The 22458-nt window shown below is 48.9% G+C and overlaps 1 protein-coding gene across 1 annotated transcript in view; it reads right to left on the bottom strand.

Moving 5' to 3' along the window:
• chodl (chondrolectin) overlaps positions 1 to 18831 on the bottom strand; it is a 67572-nt gene extending 48741 nt beyond the window's left edge. Inside the window, exon 1 of the mRNA XM_033033490.1 lies at positions 18786 to 18831. Coding sequence (XP_032889381.1) covers positions 18786 to 18831 — 46 coding nt within the window. The remainder of the gene's footprint in view (positions 1 to 18785) is intronic.
• Between the last annotated feature and the right edge of the window lie 3627 nt (positions 18832 to 22458).

Here is a 22458-nt window from a genome sequence, read left to right as displayed (position 1 = left end):
GGCATGGTGGCGCAGCGGTAGAGTTGCTGCCTTACAGCAAAGACCCGGGTTCGATCCCGACTACGGGTGCTGTCCATATGGAGTTTGTACGTTCTCCCCGTGATCTGCATGGGTTTTGTCCGAGATCATTGGTTTCCTCCCACACTACAAAGACGTCCAAGTTTGTAGGTTAATCGGCTTGGTGTAATTGTAGAATTGTCACTAGTGTGTGTAGGATAGTGTTAATGTGCGGGGATCGCTGGTCAGTACGGACTCGGTGGGCCGAAGGGCCTGTTTCCGCGCTGTATCTCTAAACTAAACACAGAGAGTGGTGGTTCCTAAAACGCGCGACCAGAGATGGCGCTGGAGGCAGATACGATGGTGGGCTTTCTGCGGCTTGTAGATAGGCACATGGATATGGAGGGAATGGGAGGGATATGGAGCATGTGCAAGCAGATGAAATTAATTTATCTTGACATCATGTTCAACACAGATATTGTGGACCAAAGGGACTGTTGCTTTGCTGTGTTGTTCTATGTTCCATGTTCTGGCAAAGCAATAATACATTTCCACCCATCAGTCTGAAGAATGGTTTCGGCCCGAAACGTTGCCTATTTCCTTCGCTCCATAGGTGCTGCTGCACCCGCTGAGTTTCTCCAGCATTTTTGTGTACCTTCAATACATTTCTTATGTTCTGCAGCTTGACACTCATAATGGGAACCTGAGTGGCAACCTTTTAACACAGAGGTGGTGGGTGTATGGAACGAGCTGCCAGAGGAGGTAGTTGAGGCAGGTGCAATAACAGCATTTAGACTTTAGAAATACAGCGCAGAAACAGGCCCTTCGGCCCATCGACGAACGATCACCCCGTGCACTAGCACTATCCTACACACATTAGGGACAATTTACAATTTTACTGAAGATAATTAACCTACAAACCTGCACGTGTGGGAGGAAACCGGAGCACCCGGAGAAAACTCCGGCTGTCACGGGGAGAACGTACAGGCAAGCACCCGTAGTCGGGATCGAACCAGGTCTTTGGCGCTGAATGGCAGCAACTCTACCGCTGAGCCAGTGTGCCACCCCTAGACATATGGACAGACACAGGTGCATAGATAGGTAAGGTTTAGAGAGTAACATGGGCCAAATGGGGGTAGGTGGGACTAGTGTGGATGGGGCATTTTGGTCGGCGTGGGCAAGTTGGGTCAAAGGGCCTGTCTCCGTGCTGTATCGCTCTACAACTACTGAAGGTAGACACAAAATGGAGGGAGATGGAATGCAGGGGTTACTGGAAGTTAGAGAAATATGACCTAGAGAAATGTTGGCCTTTATAACAAAAGGAGTTGAGTATAGGAGCAAAGAGGTCCTTCTGCAGTTGTACAGGGCCCAAGTGAGACCACACCTGGAGTATTGTGTGCAGGTTTGGTCCCCTAATTTGAGGAAGGACATTCTTGCTATTGAGGGAGTGCAGCGTAGGTTTACTAGGTTAATTCCCGGGATGGCGGGACTGTCATATGTTGAGAGAATGGAGCAGCTGGGCTTGTACACTCTGGAGTTTAGAAGGATGAGAGGTAATCTCATTGAACCATATAAGATTGTTAAGGGTTTGGACACGCTAGAGGCAGGAAACATGTTCCCGATGTTGGGGGAGTCCAGAACCAGAGGCCACAGTTTAAGAATAAGGAGCAAACCATTTAGAACGGAGTCGAGGAAACACATTTTCACACAGAGGGTGGTGAGTCTGTGGAATTCTCTGCCTCGGAGGGTGGTGGAGGCAGGTTCTCCGGATGCTTTCAAGAGAGAGCTAGATAGGGCTCTTAAAGATAGTGGAGTCAGGGGATATGGGGAGAAGGCAGGAACGGGGTACTGATTGGGGATGATCAGCCAAGATCACATTGAATGGCGGTGCTGGCTCGAAGGGCCGAATGGCCTACTCCTGCACCTATTGTCTATTATAATCTATTATCTATTATGACAGTTTATAAGTTTACATTAATTTCTTGAGAGTAGACAAAAATGCTGGAGAAACTCAGCAGGTGAGGCAGCATCTATGGAGCGAAGGAATAGGTGACGTTTTGGGTCGAGACCCTTCTTCAGTCTGATTCTGACCCTTCAGTCTGAAACATAGAAAATAGGTGTAGGAGTAGGCCACTCGGCCCTTCGAGCCTGCACCGCCATTCAATATGATCATGGCTGAAGCAGGGTCTCGACCCGAATCGTCACCTATTCTATTGCTCCATAGATGCTGCCTCACCCGCTGAGTTTCTCCAGCATTTTTTGTCTACCTTCGATTTTTCCAGCATCTGCATTTCTTTCTTAAATTCTTGAGAAGCTAGTTTTCATCGTCGCAAATTATCTCGGCAACTTATTCACGTTTAAATCAAAGGCATTTATGCAGGCACTCCTTCCAGAATGAACTAATGATTTTATCCACAGGTCCTGCTGTGATAACCATCTGGAATGCATTACAAAGTATATAATGGGAAGAAAGATTAGTGTGCAGTTTCAGAAAGGCATCGTAGAGATTTTTAAGATGAATTACAGTATCTGAATGATCCTGGCTTTATGATGATTAGAAGTCCTCATTACTCTACACAGCAATCAATATGTATCCTCTCGGATGGAAATGCTGCAATTTTTTTGCTTTCCTGTGCTAAATAGCCCAAGTTAGCTGAGAATTTTATTGAAACTGGCTGCAATCTTCACCGGGTGTACGGATATTAAACAGAACAACCGCGTATAAAACCATGAGAGGAATAGATCTGGTAGACACACAGAATCTCTTGCCCAGAGTCGGGGAATCGAGGACCAGAGGACATAGGTTCAAGTTGAAAGGGAAAAAAATGTAATGGGAATCTGACGGGTAACTTTTGGGTGGTGGGTGCACGGAACGAGCTGCCAGAGGAGGTAGTTGAGGCTGGGCCTACCCCAACGTTTAACAAACAGTTAGATGGGCACATGGATAGGACAGGTTTAGAGGGATGTGGACCAAGCACAGGCAAGTGGGACTAGTGTAGCTGGGACATGTTGGCCGGTGTGGGCAAGTTGAGACGAAGGGCCTGTTTCCACACTATATGGCGGCACGACTCACCCGTTGCAGCGGCCCCTACAGCCTGTCTGTCTTTTTTTATTTTTTGTCTAGTTAAATGTGGTGTTGGTGTTTTTTTAATACTGGTTTTAAATGTGTATATGTGGGGGGCGGGGGGGGGGGGTAGGGGGAGGAACTGTTTAAAATCTCTTCCCTGTCCGGGAGACCCGACCTTTTCCCTGTCGGGTCTCCGTTGTCGTTGGGGCCTAGCACCGTGGAGCGGCCTCCAACCTGAACGACCCGGGGGCTCGGGAGACTGCGGAGCTGCGGACTACTCACCATCGTGGGGCTGGCCGGCCTCGGAGCGTGGGGAGCGGTGGTGACTCGCTGCTGCGACTCGACTCCTGGGGCTCGGAGGCTCCAGCAACGCAGCCGCAGGTCCGGTGGACTGTCGGGACAACGGGAGCTCGCGGGTCCGTGGGGGAGAGAGACCGCTTCCCGGAGCTCCCGCAACGCGACTTCTCCAGCCCGTGTCGCGGGGTTGGAACGACCCGGAGCGGAGACGTACATCGCCCGGCGCGGCTTCATGGCCGTGGGACATTCCAGCGCCCACCGGGGGCTCCAACATTGTGACTTTTAGACCGGGAGCGGGGCCGTAAATCGCCCGGCACGGCCTAAAATGGCCGTGGGACTTAGCATCGCCCGCCTGGGGCTTGGACATCGGGAGAGAAATGGAGAACAGGGAAGAGAAAAGACTTTGCCTTCCATCACAGTGGGTCCACTGTGATGGATGTTTGTGTGAATTATATTGTGTGTATGTCTAGGAAATTGTCTTTGTTTGTATGGCTGTGGAAACGGAATTTCGTTTGAGCCTCATGGAGATAAGACCATAACGCCATAGGTTTATGGGTGACACGGTGGCACAACGGTAGAGATGCTGCCTCACAGCGCCAGAGACCCAGGTTCGATCCTGACTGCGGGTGCTTGTCTGTACGGAGTTTGTACGTTCTCCCCGTGTCCAGCGTGGGTTTTCTCCGAGATCTTCGGTTTCCTCCCACACTCCAAAGACGCGCAGGTTTGTAGGTTCATTAGATGGGAATAAATGTTTAAAAAAATTGCCCCCTAGTGTGTATTAGGGTAGTGTTAATGTGGGGGGACCTCTGGTCTGTGAGGACTCGGTAGGCTGAAAGGTCTGTTTCCACTCTGTAACTCTAAACTAACGTCATAGGAGCAGAATTAGGCCATTCGGCCCATCGAGTCTGCTCCGCCATTCGATCATGGCTGATCTATGCTTTCCTCTCTCAACCCCATTCTCCTGCCTTCTCCCCATAACCAATCAAAGATGATTGGTTCTAAGTCATTTTATTAGAGCTGCGAATCGTTACAGCACCGAAGCAGGCCATTCCACCCGTTGAGACTATGCTGGCTCTTTGCCGGAAATCCTCTCAGTCCTCTACCTTTGCTACAGTGAAGATCGCTGCTGAAAATAGAAGAATGGCAGAAACAGGCCCTTCAGCCCAACTAGTCTGCACCGACCAACGATCCCCGCACACAAGCATTATCCCACACACACTAGGGCCAATTTACAATTTTACCAAGTCAATTAACCTACAAACCTGTACGTCTTTGGAGTGTGGGAGGAAACTGGAGCACCCGGAGAAAACCCACGCAGGTCACGGGGAGAACGTGCAAACTCTGTGAGGCAACAACTCTATCGCTGTGCCCCTATATCAGATAAATATCTGGACAAACCTTTCTGATGTTCCTATAGAAAGGAGATGAGGAAGAATTTCTTTACCCAGAAGGTGATGAATTTGTAGAATTCATTGCCACAAACAGTGGTGGAGGCCATGTCATTAGACAATAGACAATAGGTGCAGGAGTAGGCCATTCGGCCCTTCGAGCCAGCACCGCCATTCAATGTGATCATGGCTGATCATCCCCAATCAGTGCCCCGTTCCTGCCTTCTCCCCATATCCCCTAACTCCGCTACCTTTAAGAGCCCTATCTAGCTCTCTCTTGAAAGTATCCAGAGAACCGGCCTCCACCAGAGAATTCCAGACTCACAACTCTTTGAAAAAAATGTTTCCTCATCTCCGTTCTAAATGGCTTACCCCTTATTCTTAAATTGTGGCCCCTGGTTCTGGACTCCCCCAACATCGGGAACATGTTTCATGCCTCTAGCGTGTCCAAACCCTTAATAATCTTATATGTTTCATTAAGATCCCCACTCGTCCTTCTAAACTCCAGAGTATACAAGTCATTGGGTATTTTTAAAGCGGTGATGAACAGATACTTGAGTAAAGGTGTCAGGAGTTATGGAGAGAAGGCAGGTAAATGGGGTTGAGAGGGAAAGATAGATCAGCCGTGATTGAATGGCGGAGTAGACTCAATGGGCCGAATGGCCTAATTCAGCTCCTAGGATGTTATGAATGAATGAATCAATCAATCAATCAATCAATGAACTAATCATATACTTTATTATCACATGTGGCATGTTCACAATTAAACTCTACCACACACAAGGTATGCAAAGAGTTGCCACATATAGGGCAACGATAACGTCTCAAAGTATTAAATGTGGTTCCCAATGGTCCCTGGAGAGAAGGAATGGGTGACATTTCGGGTTGAGAATAAGTCTCCAGAGATGCTGCCTGTCCCACTGAGTTACCCTAGCTTTTTGTTTCTATCTTCGGTTTGAACCAACATCCCCAGTTCCTTCCTACCCAAACGGTCCCTCTCTGTTCTCTCGGCGGCTCCTCCTCGACCGACCTCTTGCTCCCGCCGCAGACCCGTCCGACCTCCAGCTATGAGCAGAGGAATGGGACTCGCTGGATTGGGCTTGCACGCAGCTGCTATAGATCGGACGGGCTGAGGGGCCTCTTCGACGCTTTAACGATTGCCAATGTGCGGCTGGCATCTTCTGCAGCTCAGTAAATCAGCCGCGAAAATTGCCAAGGACACTTTGTCCCACAGTTGGGAGTCCCCTGTGTATAGATATTGAAGGCACACTGTAGCTAGTTGGGTTATTAAGGTACATTGAGTGGTGAAGAACATGAGGCATTGCACAGAAGGGCTGCAGTGACAATGATATAATCTCTGGCAGGGGAGAAAATGCATTCCGAATCCCCAGAGTACATTCTAACTTATCCAGGTGTATCATGAATTCCTACAATTCAACAGTGCTTCGAAGAGACAAGGGGACACATAAATCTATGAGAAGGACTTTTCTTTCCACTTTGATCAGCATTTGGAAGATTAAAACAGCAATGGCCACACCCACAGACAATAGGTAAGGCCGCACTTGGGCCTGTCCCACTTACGCGATTTTTTCGGCAACTGCCGGTACCCGCCATAGTCGCAGCAGGTTTGCCGAAGATTTTCAACGTTGAAAATCCAGCGGCGACCAGAAAAAGGTACGACTCTTTGGGCGACTACGCACGACTACTCACGACCATACGGGCGTCACCCCAAACGGAATTTGTACGTTCTCCCCGTGACTACAAGGATTTTCTCCAAATTCTTCGGTTTCCTCCCACACTCCAAAGACGTGCAGGTTTGTAGGTTAATTGGCTTGGCATCGATTGATAGGTGTCCTTGAGACTCTTGAAAGGCGCCCATAAATAAAATTTATTATTATTATTATCAATGTAAATTATCCCGAGTGTGTTGGATAGTGTTAGTGTGCGTGGACTCGGTGGGCCGAAGGGCCTGTTTCCGAGCTGTGTCTCTGAACTAAAACTAAAGTTGAACGTCCGTAATCGATTCCGCCCACAGAGACACAGCGGGTAGTTCTGCTTCCGCACACAGTTCCAGGGAGTCGGGTTTGAGCCAGACTACAGGTGCTGTGGAGTTTGCACGTTCTCCCGGTGACCCTGTGGATTCTGCCCATCCCAAACATAGGAGCAGCACGGTGGCACAGAGGTAGAGTTGCCACCTCCCGGCACCAGTGGCCCAGGTTCGATCCTGACCTCGGGCGTGGTCTGTGTGGAATTTGTACATTCTCCCTGTGGCCGCGTGGGTTTCCTCCGGGTGCTCCGGTTTCCTCTCACATCCCAGAGACATGCGGGTTTGCGGGTTAATTGCCCCTCAGTTAATTGCCCCTATTGTGAAGGGAGTGGACGAGAGAGTGGGATAACGTAGAACTGGTGTGAACGGGTGATCAACGGTCAGCGTGGACTTGGTGGGCCGAAGGGCCAGTCTCTATGCTGTATCTCTGAACTGAACTTCTCCATGCTGTGTCAGGTACATGGTTAGACAGGTACATGGGCAGGTTCGGAGGGATATGGACCAAACGCGGGCAGGTGGGACTCGTGTAGCTGGGCCGGTATGGGCAAGTTGGGCCGAATGGCCTGTTTCCACACTGTATCACTCTCAATCAATCCAAAAAAAGTAAATACACTGGATTTTCAATTGGCTTCTATAAATCACTGTTTAGTACAGTTAAATGGAACAATAAGCAGATGGGAGTTAATGGATCCTGAGGGAATAATGCGTAGGAAGGAACTGCAGATGCTGGTTTAAACCAAAGATAGACACAAAAGGCTGGAGTAACTCAGCGGGACAGGCAGCAATTCTGAAGAGAAGGAATAGGTGACGTTTCGGCTTGAAAGCGGGGGTATGAATATTGACTTCTCTAACATCTATTAACTTTTCCGCTCTCTCCATCCCTCCCCCTTCCTAGTTCTATGACCAGTCTGACTGTTCCACTGAATGAATGAATAAGTTTATAGGCCAAGTATTCACATACAAGGAATTTGCCTTGGTGCTCCGCCCGCAAGTGACAACATGACATACGGTGACAGTTAGGAATGACACATAAAACATTAATAATAAGACATTATCGATTGAACGTGTGAATTAAATAAAATACTAGAGCAAAAGGAGGCTTGTACACTCTGGAGTTTAGAACGATGAGTGTGGGTCTTATTGAAACATATAAGATTATTAACGGTTTGGACACACTAGAGGCAGGAAGCATGTTCACGATGTTGGGGGAGTCCAGAACCAGGGGCCACAGTTTAAGAATAAGGAGTAAGCCATTTAGAATGGAGACGAGGAAACACTTTTTCTCACAGAAAGTTGTGAGTCTGTGGAATTCTCTGCCTCAGAGGGCGGTGGAGGCCGGTTCTCTGGATACTTTTAAGAGAGAGCTAGATAGGGCTCTTAAAGATACTCGGAGGATATGGGGAGAAGGCAGGAACGGGGTACTGATTGGGGATGATCAGCCATGATCACATTGAATGGCGGTGCTGGCTCGAAGGGCAGAATGGCCTACTCCTGCACCTGTTGTCTATTGTCTACAGATTTTTGGTTATTGAGTCGAGCTACAACTCGTGGAAAAAAAGCTGTTTTCTATGTCTGGCTGTGGCAGCTTTGACAGTCCGGAGTCGCCTTCCAGAGGGAAGTGATTCAGAGTTTGTGGCCAGGGTGAGAGGGGTCAGAGATGTCCAATATTATTTATCTCTGTATGTTAACGTTGTCACCTTCCGTGCCTTCAACCTACTCCAGTCGAGCAGCTCCCTATACTTGCAGGCATTCCGCCTGCAGGGATCCAAAGGCAAGCAGCAACTCTGGCACTATCTCGTCGTGCCATGGACCCAGATCACCTCCTCCATCAGGCTATCAGCAGAGAGCAGAGGCCATCCCGACTGAAGTCCCTTCACCCCTTTGCTCCTCATGGAAAACAACTCCTAGCATCCATCCATCCAGCCAACTGACACAAAAACACACTGGATGGCCACCAACTGGTCACAGGAGTGGAGGGCAACCTCATCTCCATTACACAGCTACATCTCTTCACCAGATAAAAGCTGTCCAGGGCCTGAGCTCCCCAGAGATGACTTGGTACTGGAGTTGGGCGTTTCAACGCCAGCGTGTGGAGATGGGGGCTCCGCCAGAGCCCAGCCTGTGAATGCGGAGCAGAACAACAGACAGCCAACCATGTCATCTCTGGGTGCCCGCTCTACCACCCACCCAATGGAGCTCAGGGCCTGGCAGACATTGACGCCAACAGAGCCAACAACCTGGCTGCTCAACACCCGGCTTGAGGTCCAACTATTCCTTTGGTTTGTTTATGTTTCATTCGCAAGAAGAAGAATTCTGAGGGGGAACAAGTGTGGGCCACAGGGATATAAAAGGTGGGTGAAGGGACCTGTGGAGTTGCTCAGGTTGGTGCTGACTTGGACCTGACACAGCAAGGAAATAATGTTGTAGAAAATAAAGAGAGTCTTAAACAAACAACGAGAGCCCATCGTTCGTTCACTGACATCCAGGCAACAAGGTTCAGGAGATGGGAGAACGGAAAAAGCTGCAGAAAATCAATTTTAATTAGAATTTATCTTCTAATTGCAGGGCGATTGTAGAATTGGCTTGTCACTGATATTGAAGAGATGCCTGACATCAAAGAGATGATGAACTCACTGACTACGAACCATGAGTAACAAGATAAGGAGCGATCTTCAGCCTAGCCCGACATCGAGCTTCATGTCTTCAGGACTGCAGAGCTGGTTAATTCAAGAATGGTCAATTGGTCAATTTGGGTTATAGAGTCACAGAGTGATACAGTGTGGAAACAGGTCCTTCGGCCTAACTCGCCCACACCGACCAACATGTCCCAGCTCCACTAGTCCCACCTGCCCGCGTTTGGTCCATATCCCTCCAAACCTGTTCTATCCACGTACCTGTCTAACTGTTTCTCAAACGTTGGGATAGTCCCTGCCTCAACTGCCTCCTCCGGCAGCTCGTTCCATACACCCACCACCCCATCATGAGAAAACATTACCCCTCAGATGCCCATTAAATCTTTTCTCCTTCACCTTAAACCCGGTGTATGTCCTCCGGTCCTCGATTCACCTACTGTGGGGCAGGGACTCTGTGCGTTTACCCAAACTACTCCTCTCATGATTTTATACACCTCTGTAAGATCACCCCTCGTCCTCCTGCGCTCCAGGGAATAGAGTCCCAGCCTGTTCAACCTCTCCCAATAGCTCTGACCCACGAGTCCTAGCAATGTCCTTGTGAATCTAACGCGTCAACATGCGCACAATGTATTCTGGGCTGAGCTGCGACGTGGAGATATGACTAATTGTGGTACTGGAAGTCTGAGGTGAGGGTCTGAAAGTGAGAAGTGCTGAACTGATTAGTATGGGGTTATGGGGAGAAGGCAGGATTAGATTAGATTAGATTAGATATAATTCATTGCCACACAACCAGGGTTGGTGGAAATTTGGGTTGTCAGCAGCAGTACAATAATAAAGAACACACAATAAAACTGTAACACAAACATCCACCACAGCATTCATCACTGTGGTGGAAGGCACAAAAAATTGGCCAGTCCTCCTCCATTTCCCCCCCGTGTACAGGACCAGAGTCCAGTCAGTCCAGGATCGGCTCTTCCCCACCGGAGACCGCGGCTTTAAGTTGTTGTAGGCCGCAGACCGGCGGTCGAGATTTAAAGTCCCCGCCGCAGCCAGAAGCACCGTAGACTGCAGGGCCGGCGGTCGAAGCTCCCCTCCAGGGGTGATGGTAAGTCCATGCCGGCCCCGCGGTAGAAGTTGGCCGCGGGCCGGCAGTGATGGCTCCTTCTTCCCCCGGGTCCCCCACGAGGGACCCCGGGCTGTAGACGCCGCACCAGCTGGAGCTCTGCAGACCGCGGCTTCAGGCTGCGACTTCAGGCTGCCGGCTGCCCCGGGCCAGCGAAACGGAGCGCTCCCCTCCAGCGAGGGCTCACCCGCTCCACATCGAGAGTCCACGCTGCGCCCGCTGCTGAAGCCCCGGGCGCGTCTCCGGGAAAGGCCGCCCGATCCTTGATGTTAGGCCACGGGGGAGGCGACCTGGAAAAAGTCGCCTCTCCATGGAGGAGGCGACCGAAGCGGTTTCCCCCTTACCCCCCCACACATAAAACACACGAAGAAACACAAAATACACACTTTAAAACATACTAAAAAATAAAAAAAAGCTGGAAAAACTAACGCGCTGCTGACATGGCTGCACACAGAGGAGCGCCCCCATTGATAATGAGTTAACAGGGAAAGATAGATCAGCCGTGATTGAATGACAGAGAAGACTTGATGGGCCAAATGGACTCATTCTGCTCCTATCACATACAATCTATTATCTACCTCTTTGATGACCCTCGGACTATCCTTGATCGGACTTTGCTGGCTTTACCTTGCACTAAACATTATTCCCTTATCATGTATCTGTACATTGTGGACGGCTCGATTGTAATCATGTGTTGTCTTTCTGCTGACTGGTTAGCACGCAACAAGCCTTTCACTGTACCTCGGTACACGAGACAATAAGCTAAACTGAACTAGACTGCATTTTGAACTGAAGGAAGACACAAAAAGCTGGAGTAACTCAGTGGGACAGGCAGCATCTCCGGAGAGAAGGAATGGGTGACGTTTCGGGTCGAGACCTTTCTTCTTTGAACTGATGGTTTCTACCAGGTATGGAGTAGTTTCCCTTCCAGTTTTGGTACCAAGGTGTCACAGTTCCCCAAAACTCCTCCGGCGTTCAGTCTGAAGAAGGATCATGACCCATAGATACATAGGAATAATAGAAAATAGGTGCAGGAAAAGGCCATTCAGCCCTTCGAGCCAGTATTGCCATTCAATATGATCATGGCCGATCATCAAGAATCAGTACTCTGTTCCTGCTTTTTCCCCATATCCCTTGATTCCGTTAGCCCTAACAGCTATATCTAACTCTCTCTTGAAAACATCCATTGAATTGGCCTCCACTGCCTTCTGTGGCAAAGAATTCCACAGATTTTTCATCATCTCAGTCCTAAATGGCCTACCCCTTATTCTTAAACTGTGATCCCTGGTTCTGGACTCCCCCAACATCGGGAACATTTTTCCTGCGTCTGGCCTGTAAAATCTCTTAAGAATGTTATATGTTTCTATAAGATCCCCTCTCCTCCTTCTACATTCCAGTGAATACAAGCCCAGTCGACCAGAAACGTCACCCATCCTTTTCCTCCAGATACTGCCTGACCCGCTGCGTTACTCCAGCACTTTCTGTCTGTCCCCAGTTCCCAAAAGATGTTGCCAGGGCTCGAGGGTCTGGGCTATAGGGAGAGGCTGAGCAGGTTAGGACTTTATTCCTCAGAGCACAGGCGGATTGAGGGGTGACAATAGACAATAGACAATAGATGCAGGAGTAGGCCATTCAACCATTCGAGCCAGCACCGCCATTCAATGTGATCATGGCTGATCATCCCCAATCAGTACCCCATTCCTGCCTTCTCCCCATATCCCTCCGCCATTTTTAAGAGCCCTATCTAGCTCTCTCTTGAAAGCATCCAGAGAACCTGCCTCCACCGCCCTCTGAGGCAGATAATTCCACAGACTCACCACTCTCTGTGAGAAAAAGTGTTTCCTCGTCTCCGGTCTAAATGGCTTACTCCTTATTCTTAAACTGTGGTCCCTGGTTCTGGACTCCCCCAGTGTTCTTATTGAGGTGTATAAAATCATGAGAGGAATAGATCGGGTAAATGCACAAAGCCTTTTACCCAGAGTTGGGGAAACAAGAACCACAGGGTATAGGTTTAGGGTGAAGGGGAAAAGATCTAATAAGAATCTGAGGGGTAACTTTTTCACACCAAGGATGGTGGGTGCATGGAACGAGCTGCCAGAAGAGGTAGTTGAGGCAGGAACTATCAGAACCAGTAAACAACATTTGGACAGGGACATGGATAGGACAGGTTTAGAGGGATATGGGCCAAATATAGGCAGGTGGGACAAGTATAGATGGGGCATGTTGGTCAACATGGGCAAGTGAGCCGATGGGCCCGTTCCCAAGTTGTATCGCTCTATGACTATGACTCTATGAGGTAAACTGAGTCTTGCAGACCCATTCAGTCCAGGGGGTGGGTGGGTTGCCGGGGTTACGCCCGCGCCCAGGTGGTGTTAGAGAGGGACTACCCGCTGTCCACAGGCACCCTGGGGGATTGCCGGGACCGCTGGGCACCGCGGGGGGTTGAATACATCCTGGACAAGGATCGTAACGGGGATGTCAGGACCTTCATATGAAGAAAGACTGGATAGACTCGGCTTGTACTCGCTGGAATTTAGAAGATTGAGGGGGGATCTTATAGAAACTTACAAAATTCTTAAGGGGTTGGACAGGCTAGATAGATGCAGGAAGATTGTTCCCGATGTTGGGGAAGTCCAGGACAAGGGGTCACAGTTTAAGGATAAGGGGGAAATCTTTTAGGACCGAAGTTGAGAAAAACATTTTTCACACAGAGAGTGGTGAATCTCTGGAACTCTGCCACAGAAGGTAGTTGAGGCCAGTTCATTAGTTATATTTAAGAGGGAGTTAGATGTGGCCCTTGTGGCTAAAGGGATCAGGGGGTATGGAGAGAAGGCAGGTACAGGATACTGAGTTGGATGATCAGCCATGATCATATTGAATGGTGGTACAGGCTCGAAGGGCCAAATGGCCTACTCCTGCACCTGTTTTCTATGTTTCTAGGTAACATAGCTGTAGAGTCGTTTATTTAGTATATTTGTTGTCTTGTATTATGGTGGTGGGTACTGTTTTGTTTTATTGCGTTGCAAATATTATTTTTAATAACTGAATACATTTTTTGATAAGCAAATCAAAAAGGAAAAAAGAAAAAAGTAAAAAAAAGGGAGTGGGTGGGTTATATCTTTCCGGGTTGGTGTCTTCTACTGTCTATGTTTACAATGGCCATGCTCTGAAACATTTGAAACAACAGCTTCACAGTCAGCACATCCCACAACAGTATTACATCCAAAGAGGGGCACTTCAACTCCCCCTCCCATTCCGAATCAGACCTTTATGTCCTGGGCCTCCGTAAATTGGAGGAGCAGCACCTCATATTTTGCTTGGGCAGTTTACACCCCAGCGGTATGAACATTGACTTCTCCAATTTCAGGTAGTCCTTGCTTTCTCCCTCCTTCCCCTACCGTCCCCAGCTCTCCCGCAGCCCACTGTCTCCGTCTCTTCCTTTCTTTCCCCCCCCCCCCCCCCCATATCAGTCTGAAGAAGGGTTTTGACCCAAACTGTTGCCTTTTTCCTTCCCTCCATAGCGGGGGGGCGGGAAGAAGAAAGGAAGAGGCTGAGACAGTGGGCTGTGGGAGAGCTGGGAAGGGGAGTGGGAGAAAGTAAGGACTACTTGTAATTGGAGAAGATACCTCTGGGGTGTAAACTACCCAAGCGAAATATGAGGTGCTGCTCCTCCAATTTACGGTGGGACTCACTCTGGCCATGGAGGAGGCCCAGGACAGAAAGGTCGGATTCGGAATGGGAGGGGGAGTTGAAGTGCTGAGCCACCGGGAGATCAGGTTGGTTATTGCGAACTGAGCGGAGGTGTTGGGCGAAGCGATCGCCGAGCCTACGCTTGGTCTCACCGATGTAGAGCCGCTGACACCTAGAGCAGCGGATGCAATAGATGAGGTTGGAGGAGGTGCAGGTGAACCTCTGCCGCACCTGGAAAGACTGCTTGGGTCCTTGGATGGAGTCAAGGGGGGAGGTAAAGCGACAAGTGTAGCATTCCCTGCGGTTGTAAGGGAAAGTGCCCGGGGAGGGGGTGGACAGAGTGGGAAGGGACGAATGGGCCAAGGAGTTACGGAGGGAGCGGTCTCTGCGGAAAGCCGACAGGGGAGGAGATGGGAAGATGTGGCCAGTGGTGGGATCCCGTTGGAGGTGGTGAAAATGTCGGAGGATTATCTGTTGTATGTGACACCTGGTAGGGTGGAAGGTGAGGACAAGGGGGACTCTGCCCTTGTTACGAGTGGGGGGATGTGGAGTGAGAGCAGAGTCACGGGGTATAGAAGATTCTACAGAGATAACATTTAATTAGAATGTAATTAATAGAACTAGTAATGGGGAGGGATGGAGAGAGAGGGAAAGCAAGGGTTACTTGAAGTAAGAAGTCAATATTCATACCACTGGGGTGTAAACAGCCTGTCCCGCTGAGTTACTCCAGCATGTTGTGTCTATCTTCAGCCTAAACCAGCATCTGCAGTTCCTTCCGACATAGAACTATTGTGAACGGGTGATCGATGGTCGGCATCGACTCGGTGGGATGAAGGGCTCAGTTCATTCAATCAATCCTTCACCCATGGGATCTACCCAACATTCCAAGCATTAACATTGGACTGGCTCCAAGCTGAATATATCCTGCTTTAAGTATAGAACAGCGCACCAAAGTGATCTTACCGAGCCACTGCATAATGGAAGCAAGACTTCTCCTCTCTTCATAAGATCATAAGTGGTAGGAGCAGAATTAGGCCATTCGGCCCATCAAGTGTACTCCACCATTCAATCATGGCTGATCAATCTCTCCCTCCTAACCACATTCTCCTGCCTTCTCCCCATAACCTTTGGCACCCGTACTAATCAAGAATCTATCTATCCCCGCCTTAAATAGATCCACTGACTTGGCCTCCACAGCAGTCTGTGGCAAAGAATTCCATAGATTCACCACCCTCTGACTAGAGAAATTCTTCTTCATCTCCTTCCTAAAAGAATGTCCTTTAATTCTGAGGCTATGACCTCTAGTCCTAGTCTCTCCCACTTGTGGAAGCATCTTCTCCACATCCACTCTATCCAAGCACCTGAGGAGTTCAAGTTCAAGTTCAAGTGAGTTTATTGTCATGTGTCCCTGTATAGGACAATGACATTCTTGCTTTGCTTCAGCACACAGACAATAGTAGGCATTTACTACAAAACAGATAAATGTGTCCATATACCATGATATAAATATGTACACACTGTGTATATACATAGAGCAGGCACTGTGTATGGTTTCTTTGTGTGAAGATAAATTATTGACCTGGTGTTAGGGGTGAGGGGGGCTGGGGGGGGGGGGGGGGTTGGGGGGAGAGGGTTTGGGGGGGGGGGGGGGGGGTGGCTGAGGGAAGGGCTTTAGGTTCAGATTTATGTTTATTATAGTCACATGTACCGAGGTACAGTGAAAACAATTGTTTTGCATTCTGTCCAAACAGATCATATAATACTATACAAGTCAAACTCAAGTACAATAGATAGAACATGGGGTGGCGCAGTGGTAGAGTTGCTGCCTCACAGCGCCAGAGACCCGGGTTCAGTCCTGACTACGTGCGTTGTCTGTGCGGAGTTTGCACGTTCTCCCTGTGACCTGCGTGTGTTTTCTCCGGGAGCTCAGGTCACCCCCCACACTCCAAAGACGTACAGGTTTGTAGGTTAATTGGCTTGGGTGAAATCGTAAATAGTCCCCAGTGTGTGTGGGATAGTGTCAGTGTGCGGGGATCGCTGGTCGGTACGGGTTGTGTGGGCAGAAGGGCCTGCTTCCACGCTGTATCTCTGAACTAAGCCGAATATAGTTTTCAGCATTCTAGCGCATCAGATGAAGATGGACACAAAATGCTGGAGTAACTCAGCAGGACATGCAGCATCTCTGAAGAGAAGGAATGGGTGACGGTTCGGGTCTCTTTGGTATAACCCAGCATCTGCAGTTCCTTCCTACACAGTTCCAGTGACGAGGTTAGAGGGAGAGGAGGAGGGGGGGGGGGGGGGGGGAGGGAAATAGATCGAGAGAGTTGATTCGGGATTTTCTATGATTAATTAGCCAGCACACCACTTTGTGGCTGCCATTATCCGATGGTTTTGGCCTGGCTGTCTTCCAGTTATATCTCACCGTTGACAACGGGCTGAGTCAATGCTGGTTGGAGTCGCTGAGTCAGACTGCTGCTGAGCTACTGGGAGGAGAGGAAGATATGTTTGCGACAACTCCGGAGCTGTACCGGACCAAGCCGGCACACAAGATGTAGTGTCTGACGCTGATCCCCGCGATGGCAAGGCGCAGACAGAGAGGGGGGAGGGGGAGGGGGAAGTATCGGTGAAAACCACACATGCTCCTGAGAATTCCTGGCATTTTTTTCCCCCACTTAGTTTTTTGGTTTAGAGATACAGCGCGAAAACTGGCCCTTCGGCCCACTGGGTCCGTACCGACCGTACCTGATCCCGGCACATTAACACCATCCCACACACACTAGGGACAATTTACATTTATATCGAAGCCTATTAACCTGCAGACTTGTACCTCTTTGGAGTGTGGGAGGAAACCGGAGCACCCAGAGAAAACCCACGCAGGTCTCGGGGAGAACGTGCAAACTCCATACAGACAGCACCCATAGTCTCTGCAAGGCGCTGATAAGGGCCTGTCCCACTTAGGCGATTTTTTGGGTGACTGCAGGCGGCTGCCACAAAATTTTCAACATTTTTCGGCGTCAGTGGCGCCAATTTTTACTGTCGTAGGTTATCGTAGGTTGTCGTAGGTTGTCGCCAGATGTCGTGGGTGAATTCCCTGGCAGTCGCCTAAAGAGTCGCCTATGTGGGACAGGCCCAGAGGCAGCAACTCTACCGCTGCGCCATCGTGTCGCACGTATTTCTGATTTCCTTCAACAGTTTTCCTTCGGGAGTTTTTGCTGTCGTGGTGGAGTGAGCTTGGGATAACCGGTCATCCTAAACTCACAACTGATAGGAGCAGAATTAGGCCACTCGGCCCATCAAGTCTACCCCGCCATTCAATCATGGCTGATCTATCTCTCCCTCCTAACCCCATTCTCCTGCCTTCTCCCCGTAACCCCTGACACCCGTACTAATCAAGAATCTATCTATCTCTGCCTTAAAAATATCCACTGACTTGGCCTCCACAGCCGTCTGAAGCAATGAATCCCACAGATTCACCACCCTCTGACTCACCCTGTAGTTGCTACGGATGAGAGTCATTTGTCAGCCCCAAAACCTGGCGACATTTGTGTAATGCTTAGGTTGTTCGCTATGCAAAGTAGTTCATTGTATCTAGGTATGTGTGACAATTAAGTATCATTCATTCATTCATACAGCACAGAAACAGGCCCTTCGGCCCAACTCGTCCATGCCATCCAAGGTGCCCCATCTAAGCTGGTCCCATCTGTGCTTGACTCGTCGCCCGCTGCATCTTCCCCCACCCTGTACATGTCCAAATGTCTTTCAAACAAGTCCAAATCTCTGTTCATTCTCTCCTGGCACTTACCCTTGCAACCGCAGTAAATGCTACACTTGGCGCTTTACCTCCCCCCTTGACTCCATTCATGGACCCAAGCAGTCCTTCCAGGTGCGGCAGAGGTTCACCTGCACCTCCTCCAACCTCATCTATTGCATCCGCTGCTCTAGGTGTCAGCTGCTCTACATCGGTGAGACCAAGCGTAGGCTTGGCGATCGCTTCACCCAACACCTCCGCTCAGTTCGCAATAACCAACCTGATCTCCCGGTGGCTCAGCACTTCAACTCCCCCTCCCATTCCGAATCCGACCTTTCTGTCCTGGGCCTCCTCCATGGCCAGAGTGAGTCCCACCGCAAATTGGAGGAGCAGCGCCTCATATTTTGCTTGGGTCGTTCACACCCCAACGGTCTGAACACTGACTTCTCCAATTTCAGGTAGTCCCTGCTTTCTTTCTCCTTCCCCTCCCCTTCCCACAGCCCACTGTCTCCGCCTCTTCCTTTCTTCTTCCCGACCCCCCCCCCCCCCCCCCCCACCATCCCCTCATCAGTCTGAAGAAGGTTCTCGACCCAAAACATCACCCATTCCTTCGCTCCACAGATGCTGCCTCACCCGCTGAGTTTCTCCGGCATTTTTGTGTACCTTCTGCAGTTTCTTCCTACATTTTCCACCAAAGGTTTCTCAGTTCTTAATAAAATCTTGTCTACACAGATTAGTATCATAGAGTTATGCAGCAGAGAAAATGGCCCTTTGGCCCAGCTCGTCCATGCTAACCTAGGCACCAACTTTGAGTGAATCCCATTTGCTTGTCTTTGGCCATATCGCTCCAAGCCATTAGAGTAATACAGTGTGGAAACAGTGTGGTACCTGTCCAATTGTTTCTTAAACAATGGGATAGTCCCAGCCTCAACTACCTCCTCTGGCAGCTTGTTCCGTACACCCACCTGTGTGAAAAAGTTACCCCTCGGATTCCTATTAAATCTTTTCCCCTTCACCTTGAACCTATGTCCTCTGGTCCTCGATTCCCCGATTCTGGGGGACCATCCTATCACCAACTAGAGAGTTGATGAGAAAGTGGGATACAATCAACGGTCCTGTCCTACGATCGACCTCATTGAAGACCCTCGGACTATCTCTAATCGGGCTTTACTGTACACTACTCCTTCTCTCTCTCTCCTTACGGTGCTGTCGCTTTGTCTCTGCGACACGGCGTAGTTCCGTTTTGTCACGTGCAGCTCCTTCCTGCACGGATTTCCTCCAGGAGCGCCAGTCCTGTGCAACGTGCTCCCAGTTGCTCGATGTGATGTGGAATTTCTTCAGACTGTTCTTGATGTTGTCCTTGAAGCGTTTTTTTGGCCCGCCGGCGGCTCGCCGACCTTCCTTCAATTGAGAGTACGGGATCTGTTTAGGGAGACGTGTGTTGGACATGCGGATGACATGGCCAGTCCATCGAAGTTGGTGCTGCATTATTGTGGTGGTGATGCTGGTCATGATGGGCTTCCTCCTAAACGCTGATGTTGGTGCGTTTGTCCTCCCAGCTGATCCTCAGAATCTTTCATAAGGATCTTTGATGGCATTGTTCCAGGGCTCTCAGGTGCCTGCTGTAGGTGGTCCATGACTCGGCTCCATACAACAGGGTGGAGAGGACAACGGCTCTGTCGGACAGCAGTTTTGTTTGAGCCTTGTCTGTACAGTGTGGACGGCTCGATTGTAATCGTGTATGACTGGTCAGCAGGCAACAAAAAGCTTTCCACTGTACCTCGGTACACGTGACAATGGACTAAACTGAACTAAATTGTTCCCCTCTCACCTTAAACCTTGTCATCAAGTTGTTGATTCCCCTACGAGCCTCTGTCTATGCATTCACTCTATATATTCCCCTCGTGCTTTATGGTTGCAAGTTTCCTACCTGCAACATGAGCGCCCTGGAGCGGCAAAGACTACAAAAGGTAGTAAACACTGTCCAGTCCATCATCGGCTCTAACCTCCCTTCCATCGAGGGGATCTATCGCAGTCGCTCCCTCAAAAAGGTGGGCAGTATCATCAAGGACCCACACCATCCTGGCCACACACTCATCTCCCCGCTACCTTCAAGTAGAAGGTACAGGAGCCTGAAGACTGCAACAACCAGGTTCAGGAATAGCTACTTCCCCACAGCCATCAGACTATTAAACTTGGCTGGGACAAAACTCTGAACATTAATAGCCCATTATCTGTATATTTGCACTTTTATCAGTTTATTTATTCATGTGTGTATATATTTATACAATGGTATATGGACACACTGATCTGTTCTGTATTCATGCCTACTATGTTCTGTTGTGCTGCAGCAAGCAAGAATTTCATTGTCCTATCAGGGACACATGACAATAAACTCTCTTGAATCTTGGAACCTACACCTGGAAGATATGCGACTCCTCCTTGCAGGCAAGTCAGACCACTTCCAAAAGATGTGGTCTGCATTCATCGACTTACTACAAGAATAAGGTGCATCAGTACTTCAAAAAAGTAATGGTGTCACGATCTGGTAAGGGGGGAGGAAAAATATGAAGTTGGTATATCCCTTTTTATAATAGAGCTTTGGTTTGTTTTTTTTTCCTTTTTCCTCCTTTCTTTTCTAGGGTCTATTTTTTAATTCTTTTCTCGAACCAATGGGTCTTTTTTTCTCTCATTGATCACTCTTTTACACGAACACAATTTTCTTTTTCTCACTTTCTCTACTTTCTTTATCTATATCTTTCCTTAAAGCTTAAAAAAATGAAGGGGTACAATAAATGTAATATGATATATTTGGCTTGTAATTTACTGTACTTCTAATAAATAAAAATATTTAAAAAAAAATTAAAAAAAGAATCTTGAAACCTCTCTCACTGCATTTATCGGTGGGCGGAGGGGAGCGGGGACTTGGAGAGAGAGAGAGGTTTCCTCTAATGAACGAATGCTTTATGGCACATTTCAACTCCGCCCTGGAGCTGCTGCTGAGTCAAGCTGCAAGCATCTTGTGATCAATCCTGTGAGAGGCAAGTACTTATGTTTTAATTAACTGGAAAACCAGACCCGGGCTGATTAGATTGAACGGAGAAGAGCAGTATTTCAGAAGAGAAAGATAACACATCATCTGGGCTGGTGCCCACATTTATGACAAAGACCCTGGCTCATCACACAATGTCCCCCTCACACAAATATATCCCATGAGTCATGGAGTCACACAGCACGGAAACAGGCCCTTCGGCCCCACATGCCCGTGCTGACCAAGATGCCCCATCTACACTAGTCTCACTTGCCCGAGTTTGGCCCATATCCCTCCAAATCTGTGGTGGTCCTCAAAATAAATGTAATAGATGTCAGTCGATAGTCTATCTCCCGCGATGGAGACTATAGACAATAGACAATAGACGAGGGACAATTAACAATAGGTGCAGGAGTAGGCCATTAAGCCCTTCGAGCCAGCACCGCCTGTACGAGGTATTTTATTGCGCATTATCCAGTCAGCGAAAAGACTATACATAATTACAATCAAACTGTCCCCAGTGTAGAGATACTAGATAATAGGAGGTAATAATGTTTAGTGCAAGGTAAAGTCCGGTTGGCTTTCAATAGACAATAGGTGCTGGAGTAGACCATTCGGCCCTTAGAGCCAGTATCGCCGTTCACTGTTATCATGGCTGATCATCCCCAATCAGTACCCCGTTTCTGCTTTCTCCCCATATCCCCTGACTCCACTATCTTTAAGAGCTCTATCTAACTCTCTCTTGAAAGCATCCAGAGAATTGGCCTCCACCACCCTCTGAGGCAGAGAATTCCACAGATTCACAACTCTTTGTGTGAAAATGTTTTTCCTCATCTCCGTTCTAAATGGCTTATCCCTTATTCTTAAACTGTGGCTCCTGGTTCTGGACTCCCGCAATATCGGGAACATGTTTCCTGCCTCTAGCGTAGTCAAACCCTTAATAATCGTATTAAGATTCCCTATCATCCTTCTAAACTCCAGAGTATACAAGCCCAGCTGCTCCATTTTATCACATATGACAATCCCGCTATCCCAGGAATTATCCTCGTGAACCTACCATGCACTCCCTCAATAGCATGGATGTCCTTCCTCAATTTGGGGACCAAAACTGCACACAATTCTCCAGGTGTGGTCTCACTAGGGCCCTGTACAACTGCAGAAGGACCTCTTTGCTCCTATACTTAACTCCTCTTGATATGAAGGCCAACATGCCATTCGCTTTCTTCACTGCCTGCTGAACCTGCATGCTTACTTGCAGTGACTGATGAACAAGGACCCCCCAGATCCCGTTGTACTTGCACTTTTACCAACTTGACAACATTCAGATAATAATCTGCATTCCTGTTTTTGCCACCAAAGTGGATAACCTCACATTTATCCACATTAAACTGCATCTGCCATGCATCTGCCCACTCACCCAACCTGTCCAGGTCACCC

This window comes from Amblyraja radiata, chromosome 14 (genome assembly GCF_010909765.2).
Source record: "Amblyraja radiata isolate CabotCenter1 chromosome 14, sAmbRad1.1.pri, whole genome shotgun sequence".
Lineage (NCBI taxonomy): Eukaryota > Metazoa > Chordata > Chondrichthyes > Rajiformes > Rajidae > Amblyraja > Amblyraja radiata.
The sequence above is the reverse complement of the archived record's forward strand: the minus strand, read 5'-3'. Positions and strand labels throughout refer to the sequence as shown.